At 39.1% G+C, this 10,416-nt stretch overlaps 1 protein-coding gene across 1 annotated transcript; it reads left to right on the forward strand.

Moving 5' to 3' along the window:
* The first annotated feature begins 18 nt into the window (after nt 1-18).
* fkbp4 (FKBP prolyl isomerase 4) lies at nt 19-7,828 on the forward strand. The gene is made up of 11 exons (XM_014982966.2): nt 19-552; nt 986-1,130; nt 1,216-1,358; nt 3,475-3,595; nt 4,792-4,948; nt 5,155-5,245; nt 5,323-5,406; nt 5,506-5,691; nt 5,816-5,959; nt 6,597-6,692; nt 6,785-7,828. The coding sequence occupies exons 1-11, from the start codon at nt 460-462 to the stop codon at nt 6,869-6,871; spliced, it is 1,347 nt and encodes a 448-aa protein (XP_014838452.1). The 5' UTR covers nt 19-459; the 3' UTR covers nt 6,872-7,828.
* Nucleotides 7,829-10,416: the final 2,588 nt, after the last annotated feature.

Below are 10,416 nucleotides of genomic sequence, written 5' to 3' on the forward strand. Positions count from 1 at the left end.
AATTTTACTGAATATAAAAACTAATTATGATTTTACATTAAAATTATAGATATAAATTGTTTCTAAATCTTGTAATTGTTCAATTCCTTTAGCTTTGCACCGCCTTTGTGGTGTCTGGTTGTAGAGACGTGAAACGCCACCCAACAGCGCCTTCGTCGCTGTCGATCCGGGTCGACTGTCTGGAAAGTTCTCTGCTCCTCTAAGCGCCTGTCAGCTGCCCAACGTGAACTAAAAGCTCTCTGACACCACAGATAACTGGATTATTGGGTAGTTATTTGAGTGTGCATTTAATTTCCAATTGCAAAAAGGAAGAGAAGAACTAACAGCGGGGGAACCAAACGAAGCCTTTGCTACTACTTGTGTTGACGTTAGTTGTTGCTTGCTGCACTTGGCGTGGTTGGTAGCAAGTGTCAGTTCGTGCTGCGTTGTAGGGATAGGGGGGAATTTGACCCAAAAACGATGACTGCAGAGGAGCAGAACAGCGAGGGGCAAAACACCATGCCCATGGAGGGAGAAGACATCACACCAAAGAAAGATGGAGGTGTTTTAAAGGTAAACGAACTGGTGCTTTTTACTCCTGCTAGAAATAGCTAGGCTAATGTTAGCTGCGTGTAGCCTGTATGACGCACAGAATTTCAATGTAAATAGGACGTACAAGCTAGCCGCAGTAGTCGCAACAAAACTGTATATTCCCATCATTTTGCACTGCATTCGTTTTTATGTCATTTGATTCTTGGATGAAGGTGAAATTTAATACTTGCAGTGCAACAGCGTGCATTTCCAGAAGGATCTGTACAGTCAGTCTGTCAGTGCTGCACCGAGCCATTTACGCTCCATACAGGAGAACAATCCTGAATGGATTTCTTTTAAAATATTTTTTTTTATGTACAGAATCTTAACTGTACAGTGGCTAAGCAGGACACAGACTAAGATTTGGCTTTGGATAACGGCTTTCCATAACTTCTGAAAATGTCTCTCCTTACAGCTGGTGAAACGGGAAGGCACAGGCACAGACTTCCCTATGACTGGTGATAAAGTGTTTGTCCATTATGTGGGCACTCTCTTGGACGGGACACATTTTGACTCGAGCAGGGACAGAGGAGAGAAATTTTCCTTTGAGCTGGGCAAAGGTTGGTCTCCTATCTAAAAGACATCAATACTTCTCAGTCATAGTTGCACAACTATCAGGGTTATTTAAGTTCTCTCTCATTTTAGGTCAAGTAATTAAGGCATGGGATATTGGCGTGGCTACAATGAGAGTGGGAGAGCTGTGTCAGCTCATCTGCAAGCCAGAGTATGCTTATGGATCCGCAGGCAGCCCACCCAAAATACCTCCCAAGGCCACTCTTGTTTTTGAGGTACAGTTGAGTCTTTTTTTTTTTTTTATCCAAATTGGGCAGGAATTGATATTATATTATCTTGGTATGGTCATTTTTAGTAAAATACAAAACAAAATTTAGACTGAAAATGTAAATTATGATTTTATTCCTTCAGTTAAAGCTGAAAAGAAGTCTATATACATAAGACTTTTTTAAGATGTTGATTATAAAGGGTATTTTAATGTTGTCATAATATATACATTATTGTTTTGTACATGGACTCACGCAAAATTCTTAAATGAGCAGCAGCTAAAGGCTTCCACTGTCTGTCATGCCGATATTACATCTTTTGCCGTTCTGTTCTTTTAAAGCAACAGAGCTTTTAAAACCTCTGAGTTTAAATATTGATTTTTGCTGCGTCCCGCCACACGTGAGCATTCCTGGTAATGAGAACACAGACAGCACTTCTAAGAGAGCCCTTAATGATCTCTCCAGCTCGCGTAAAATTCCTACCAGATCTTAGTGCTCCATTATCTTATATTAAAAAAGTAATGACAATCAAATTGCATGCGATTGACCCGTTCTGCTTTGTCCAACAGCCTTATAGTGAAGTTAGTCTTGATATTGTTTCCAATAAGGTACCACCAAATAAAAATCTGTTCTTATTTTAATAAATCTCATTCAGATTTCTTGTATTCCTTTTTTAATCTAATGATTTAAATAAGTTATTTTTAGAGGTGTGCCGATCGATCGGTCACCGATCATAATCGGGCCGATTTTCGTGAAAAAGTGCATGATCGGTGATCGGCGATCATTGGCTCTTGTTGCCGATACCGATCATCTCATTTCCAGCCTGCCTGTGCAGCTGGTCTCCTCTTTCCTTCACTCTGCGCAAACGCGCAGCAACAAATCCTAAGCGATGTGGAACTATAACGCCCTGAGTGAATGGGGAAGTTTGCGTGTTGCGGTGGAAAATTGAAGCACGTCAAAATGCATCAACACAACGAAGCTAATACGACATAAAAACAATGCCATACTTGACGGAGTTTGGCTACATCGAGGCTCACTGCAGTAAAAAAGACATACGGAGGATCAGATAGCAGGTAAAGCAGCGCACAGCTACAAACACTCACCCGGATTAGCATGACGGTCAGAAAGATAAACAAATAACCCGCAAAATTATTTAAGTCTTCAGCTGCGATGTAAGACGCTGGTTCTGCTCCCGCTGTTGAACCGCTGCTACGCTACAGGTAGTAATATTTCACAGACGGAGCGCCGCTTCTGCTCCACCTGGTAGTGACTCTCACACGAACCTCTGTTTAAAGCTGCAGCATCTAACTTAAAAAAATAAATTTTACATACGTTTTAAAACTTTCGCTGTCCTAACATGAGACAGATAATCTCTAAAAAAAATAATCAATCTCCTCCCTGATCTGCATAATTACTCCGCTCAGTCAGAAACAGCCAATCAGAGCTAGCAGTAATCAGCTAGCCGCTATGCTAACAGGAAGTTTTCATTCAGTAACTCTGGATTGTTTATTGTAATGGAACCTGTTTTTGCCTTTGAATGTTAAGTTTTATACTTGAATTTTTTTGGCAATGTTGAGAGGTTTTATTTTGGCTCTTTGCATTATTTAGCCTCTTCAGAGCCTTCATATGTTTTCAGTCTGTTAAAGATAGTATTATCAATACCAGTACAATTTGCACAATGCCTGTTTTGTTTAGTTTTCTTCTTGAAAAAAGTTATTAAAAACAAGTTTTTGTCTAAATTAAGGTGAATTCATGGTTCCTTTTTCCACATAATGTAACCGGTAGTGTTTATGATAAAAAAAAAATAATAATAATAATTATGTGATCGGTATCGGTGTATCGGCCCTCATGGGTGATCGGTATCGGTATCGGGAGGAAAAAACCTGATCGGCACATCCCTAGTTATTTTATTTTCTAAACCTTGTCACTGTGTGCTTGTTACAGTATCTTAATTGGAATGATGGGAAGCCTTCTAGTTATTTCTCACCTAATTTTTTTTTCGTACAATCTTTGGTGCCGTTTGAAACGGTAAACTCACCCATGCCTGTAGAGGACTGGGTCCATGTGTTATTGCTTATTGTTGGCCTGGAAAGTCAAAATGTTTACTTATTCATTATAAATGCAGGTGGAACTGTTTGAATTTCGTGGGGAAGACATAACCGAGGAGGAAGACGGAGGAATCATTCGGCGCATCATCACTAAAGGAGAGGGTTATTCCAAGCCCAATGAAGGAGCTGTGGTGGAAGGTATCATTTGAGTGGTTGATAGTTTTAATTACGAAGTTAAGATAACAAAAAATGTCAATCAAAATCTTTAATATGTTTTTATTTAAAAATTTTATATCTTAAGTTTATGCTAAATAGTTTTACCCCAACAGTGTCGTTCTGCTTCATTCACTGTAAAGTATCATGTCACATGACGAATCAAGCAGTCTGACGGATTTGTTCTTTGAAAAAGAAAACTTTTAAGAGCTGATCAGATTTTTAGAAGTGTGATAATCCCACGGTTCATAGATTTGATCAAATTTATGAACCGGTTCATAAATTTGATCAAATTTATGAACCGTGGCAACACATGGCCTCATGCAGAAGTGAACAAGTGTGCATATTCACATTTTAAAGGTCAGCTGATAGTTTTCTCATTATCCGCACTTGAATAGAAAAATGCTTAAAAGCAGGTTGTAAAACCGGTTTAGCTACACTTTGAAGACCAGTGAGAACTGCTCTGGGTGGTACGCATTTCAATAACCATAGTTTTCAACGGATTTCAGCCTTCTTTACTTAAAACAAAGACAGTTTATCTACAAATATAAATTCTGAACGGTCACATCTGGCAGACTGTTGGTGCAGATGGACATTTTTAAAAAAACATAATTTTCAGAAGAATAGTTTCATCAATAGAATTGCATTTTCGTTAGGAAAAATATACATATTTTTTGTCTTAGTTTGAAAATGAATTCCTTTTCTATGAAATTAGACTCCTTTGTATGTTCCATGAAAACAGGTTTGAGAATTCAAGAATTTTTTTGTTAAACTGGAAATATTTTTGTGTCTTTAGATATTTTTGTTTTGTTTTAGTAAAACCTAATTTGGCTCACAAGTACTTCCATCGGGATGGCCGGCATGGCGAAGAGTTTAGACCCAACGGATTTAGGCATTTGCCATATTGCCTCTTGCATGACTGAATCTATTTTTTCTCTGTGGATAATTTACTTAAAGATTGTGGTTTGTTGCCAACTTTTTGCCTGCATCTTCTTTGCGATTGGCCCACTTATTTCAGTGTTTCACAAACGTGCATGTGTTCGGAGTCTGAAACTCTGAGTTGATGACCAGCTTCACAGCATCACCTCAGCAATGAAAACACAGTTTTTCAAAGGCAGCCCTGCTTTGTAGTACACACCCTCAAGGTTTGTCACGAGTTAATCCCAGTGTTTCTGTTTCAGTCTTTGTTCAAGGTACCTGCGATGGGCGCGTTTTTGATGAGAGGGAGCTGAAATTTGAGATTGGGGATGGAGAGAGTTTTGGCTTGCCCAGCGGTGTGGAGAAAGCCATCATGGCCATGGAGCAGGGGGAAGAGGCACTCTTCATTATGAAACCCAAGTATGATTATGTTTGTTAGTTTATCTTGTCTCTCGTGTAATATTGGTACTGTTTATTGCCTTGCTGCAAGAAGGCCTTTGGTTTGCATGTTCAGTCTGTACATTAGTGGGCTACAGTCCATAAACATGACCAGAGGTTTGTGGTCTCTAAATTATCCCCAGGTATTAGTGTGTGTGTACGGTTTAACATCTGTGTTTATTTTATAGGTACGGCTTTGGGGGTGATGGAAGTGAAAGGTATTGTATTCCTTGTGGCGCAACGTTGCAGTACAAGATTAAGCTAACAGCCTTTGAGAAGGTAAGCATATCACAAAGATCTGTGACGGGTAGTTGTTGATCAAGTTTCCTCACATTTGACTTATTTTTATCTAACAGGCTAAGGAGTCGTGGGAAATGAACACAATGGAAAAGCTGGAGCAAAGCGGTATTGTCAAGGAGAAAGGAACACAGTGTTTTAAGGTACATTTTGTTTGTTAAAAAGCCAAAAGATTTTATTCTGGATTTAATTGATCCATGTGTCCTTGCTATGTATTCTGACCCGGGGATTTTCTGTTACAGGATGGGAAATACAAACAGGCGTCTGTGCAGTACAAAAAGATTGTTGCCTGGCTAGAGCATGAGTCTGGCTTGTCAGATGAGGATGAAAAGAAGGCAAAAGCCCTGCGACTGGCTGCACATCTGAACTTGGCCATGTGCTTCCTTAAAATGCATGAGCCAAACAAAGCCTTTGAAAACTGTGACAAGGTATTTGACTTCTCTAATTCCTGAAAGGGAAGACTGAACAGATGTCTTTCAGATGAGGGTTTTTGCGCTCTGCAGAAGGTGAGTTGTTTAAATCTCAGAAAGACCCCACCATTTCCTGTTGCAGGCCCTGGAAATGGATTCTACAAGCGAGAAGGCTTTGTTCCGAAGGGGAGAGGCGCTGTTCGGTATGAATGAATTTGAGAAGGCAAGAGATGATTTCCAGCGAGTTGTTCAGCTGTATCCTTCCAACAAAGCCGCAAAAAGTCAGGTATAACACCAAGTACTAATTCCTCATAAGGTTTTGCCCATTTTCGCATTAAAACCACTTCGTTTGTAATTCTACTTTCATTTTATTGGGATTTTGGACATAAAGTAGACGGGAAGCTGGTTTTCAACAAATAAAATGTGAAAAGTTCTGCGTGCTTTTCTTCTCAGCCACTGAGAATGAAGGCTTGGTAAAAGCAATCTCATAGTGGATCTATACTAGCTTTGATTATTCAGTTTAACATTTCTATTGATTATTTGCTAAATAGGTTTACCCATGTTGTATAGGTGGGAATGGGTCTGGCTTAAGTACTCCTATGATGGTATTGTTTTTATCAGCAGATAGCCTTTTTAGAGTCTGAATTAATTGATTATTTCAATAATAAGTTAATCACAATTAGTCCAATTAATCGTTTCAGCCCTACTGCAAAGGAGACTTCTTTAATCTGCCTTTTTAAAATTAGATGCACTGTCATTGAGAAAGCTGTCAAAAAAATTAAATTTGAAAATTATGAATTTCACATCAGTGATGTTATGAAATTATCAGAACTTCAAAACACGTCTTTCAACTTTCACTGGTTTCCTTTTGGGTGCTTACCTGTAGTTTTGTTAAACAGCTGGTTATCTCCTTGTCAAATTAGGTGGTCCTGTGTCAGAAACGCATTAAGGAGCAGCACGAAAAGGACAAACGCATCTATGCGAACATGTTCCAGAAATTTGCTGAAAGGGATTCAAAGGTGAGGGCATTTTTCTTTGCATACAACTGCCCAGTTGCCACTAGAGGGCGGCATAAATCATCAAAATGTGCCTTGTTTTCCTTTTTGAGCAGAAAGAAGCAGAGAAGGTGAAACCCGAGAGTAAGGAGAACGGAGAGGAGGCAATGGAGGTTGAAAATGGGGAAAAGGAAACTCAGTAAAGTGGAAAGCATAGATGAAGATGCAACTGTTATTATGGTTCAAATGTACTTAGACTTTTGTAACCGCCCATTTGTGTTTTAAGGTATGATTGTGTATATATGTATATGCGAGAATGAGTGTCACTGAGAGCGCTGACCTCGGGCGGGTCTTTGGCATGTCGCTGTGTCCAGGCTCTTTGGTGTGGCAGCTAGATGAGTGAGTGGGGCTTCTTCGGCTGGCAGCACTCTGGGAAATGGATTTAATAAGTCGATTGTGTGCCATGACCCTTGGCTCTGAACACTTTCAGCCCACAGCTCTGAACTGTGCATGTGTTTTTTAATTGTTTTTATTTTTGAAGAAATGTTGGTAGGTAGGAAAAAAAAAGTGCATCCCAGGTGTTGCGTGCAGAGTTTTACAACCCGTCAAGGGCTCCGCCATTTACCCCCCAACATTTTCTGTCCCGTATTCCTTATTGTTGCTGTCCATCCGAGCCTCCTCATGGGCCTACTGATCAATTGTTGGAGTATGGATGATTGTGTTCACAGAACTGGTTTGGTTTGAATGTTAATGTCATTAAGTGTGTATGTAGCAGCACTGTGGATTGGCAATGTGATAAAACGTCAGTCTGGGCTCGTTTACAGACTTTGATCTTCTCTCAGCAAAATTGTGGGGTTCCCTTAAAGCCCTTGGGTACAGGACTGTTCACTTTTCCTTCGAAAATATTGACTTTGTACTTTTTTTTTCTAGTGTTGTGCTTGTGATTACTGTACTGTTCTCAACAAAGATTTATAAAGTAGAATTGATAAAGCAACTGGAATCTGTGCATAAACCCTTTGCATTTTAGTCAGCAGTGCCTACATGGACAAAAGCTAAAGTAGATGCCGAATGTAAGATGAGCTTTTTTTTGAGTTTATCTTTGTTGGGAAGTCACTGCTTGGTGTGTCCTGACAGACTTATAATAAACTGTTCACTACGAACTTTGTATATGTGCCTTTTTTATATCTTTGTCTCAGTTTTGAAGTTTCCTGTGGTACTTTCCTTTCCTGTCTTTCCTTGATTGAGATCTTGCTCTTAAAAACTGTGAGAAACCGTTCAATCAGCAACACCAGGAGTAGCATTTTTTATGCCTCCCACAGGGGCTTTTGCTCAAAGCTTAAAATAAGATAAATATGGCACTAAAACAGTCTCAAAATTTACGAATACACATAACAGTTTACCATTGCGTAGAACAAGATTTACAAAATGCACAAAATGAGATACACAGGATGAGTCGTGTGCACAAAGCAATATTTACAAATTAACAGAACAAGACTTGCTGTTTTTTTGTTTTTTTTAAATGCAAAACACAAATGTATCTTGATTAACAAACTGCTTGTGGTCTGTGTACTTCCCTGCATTTTTGTGAATTGTGAGACTCCCCTGACAAGGCTCAAACCACAAGTGTGTGTGTGTGTGTTTTTTTTTTTTTTGTTTTTTGTTTTTTCTTCCAACAGAGAAATATCAGCAACCAAGCATATATTTGTTTCAGCCAATCATAAGAACGCACCACATGGGAGTAAAACTTATGTAAAATCACTTATTGAAGAAGAAAGCTGTCCTCAGTCCCAAGGCAATAATAGCCTTTGTGTATTAGGAAGAGTTGTAAAGTGCTGGTCCTTGAATAAATTATATCAATGTAATATTCAATTAATTTACATTTCTTAATCTGGGACCTGAGGACAAATCTCATACCACAAACAAACTGGTATGACAACTAAAAACTTCTTGAATCAAAGAATTTTTAAGAAAATTATTTTTTTTTTATTGTCATCTTATCCCGAGAAAGAATACAGCAGTCGGAGCCGAAAGCAGATGTGTTGTAGTCAGTGAAATCATCATAGACAAAGCTGAAGTTGGTCCCCAACTTGCAGCTTCTGATTCTGCATTTACTGGGAAATCTAACAAAAACTCAACTGACAGCAAGTGAAGAAAAGGAAATATTTATTTCTTTGTCTAGAATCACTGAGGCATGAAATCCTTCTGACTGCGCGACAGACTCCTACATCCCGTGAAAGAAAGTGGTCCACAAAGACTGTCCTCCAAAACACAAAGTGAATTATGTGTATTTGTAAATATTGCTTTGTGCACTTGTGTATTATCCTGTGCAGTTGTGAATACTGACACTGTTTTAGCTCCATACTTATGTTTCAGCCCCTTAAACAGTGCTGCTGTGGGGCATTAGCCATATTGCCCATATTAAAGAAAATACCATCTATTTGTGCTGTACATGTTTAAATGCTGGTACTTTCACCCTGTCTCTTGCCTTCAGTTACTGAAATTTTGGGGGGTTAGATTTGAAACATTTCCGTGATCTGTGAACACAACCACCTGAGAATTTGTTGTTGCTATATATTTTTTTCTCAATAATTAATTTTAACCAGCATCCTCACGGTTATTAAAATCTGTGGTTCTCTGCTCTCAATTTATTAGTTGGTATTGGCTTAAACTTCTCAGCATTTCGCATAAACATCCTTGTACTCTATTCAGTGAAAACAATAACTTACTGGCAGCATGTTGCCAAACAAATCACTCCGGTATTGGTTTTACTAGCACAAAGCTTTAACCTGCTTGCCTTTGTTAAATCCTGAGGCTGTATAATGAGCCTTTCCAAGGCTGCACCTGCTTTAGTTGGCAGGTCAGAATCTTTTTTTCCATGGATGAACTGGAACTCATTTGATCCCCCAGCTTTCTCTCAGGGACGCTGGTATCATCTTACGGAAGTGTTTTTTTTTTTTTTTTTTTCTCATCTTTCCCTGCCTGTTGATAATAAATAAGACGGATTTGTTTTGTTCATTAGGTAATGAAGGTATATCAATACTGGCCCAGAAGGGAAAGTCTGATTTCTCTCTTCTCTCTTTGCTGGCATGTTAAGGAAGCCCGGGTTGCTTTAACCCTTCAGGTTATCTGCATTTGTTGGCTTTGTTTTATCATTTGTTGGTCAATCAATCACAGTGATGCATGGTCATTAAAAGCATATATTTGTTCATTTGTAGGCAGGTGCCAAGTCATCCATGCAGCTCGTAAGCAGTGGGAAGCATGAAGTTCCATAACATTTCCTGGTAGATGGTGGCTCTGGAACACATCAGACCAACACCATGAGATGACATTTCTCCTCAAATCATCCCTGATTGTGGAAGCTACACACAGCACCTCAGTCAAATTAGGATCTGTGCCTCCTATCTCTGTCTCCAGAGTTTGGTACCTTAAATTCTAAACAGAATAGAAAATTTGCTTTTATGTGAGACAAGGATTTAAAAAAAAAAAACTTACTAAAAGTCTAGCCCTTTTTCTCCTTAGCCATGATGCCTCCACTGTCTCTGATCAGGAGTGGCTTAACACAAGGAACAATGAGAGTCTCCTAGTTGTAGATATGGGTTGCGACTAGCAGATTTTTTTTCTCCCTTACACTCATCTTTCCTTTAATTTGAATGAATGCAGGCCCTCTGTGAACAGTTTGCTGCCACAGCAATTGCCTTCTGTGGCTTATCCTCCTTAAGGGTTGTGTTGGTGATAAGTGTCAATAGTC

Source organism: Poecilia mexicana, unplaced genomic scaffold (assembly GCF_051168715.1).
Source record: "Poecilia mexicana isolate PSO_F unplaced genomic scaffold, ASM5116871v1 scaffold_6, whole genome shotgun sequence".
Lineage (NCBI taxonomy): Eukaryota > Metazoa > Chordata > Actinopteri > Cyprinodontiformes > Poeciliidae > Poecilia > Poecilia mexicana.

What these genes read in the sequence shown, in the direction of transcription:
- fkbp4 (XM_014982966.2), top strand. Translation starts at nt 460, where the DNA reads ATGACTGCAGAGGAGCAGAACAGCGAGGGGCAAAACACCATGCCCATG. An exon ending in TTCCTTTGAGCTGGGCAAAG is followed by an intron (nt 1,131 to 1,215) that starts GTTGGTCTCCTA and finishes CTCTCATTTTAG; the next exon opens with GTCAAGTAATTAAGGCATGG. An exon ending in AGGCCACTCTTGTTTTTGAG is followed by an intron (nt 1,359 to 3,474) that starts GTACAGTTGAGT and finishes TTATAAATGCAG; the next exon opens with GTGGAACTGTTTGAATTTCG.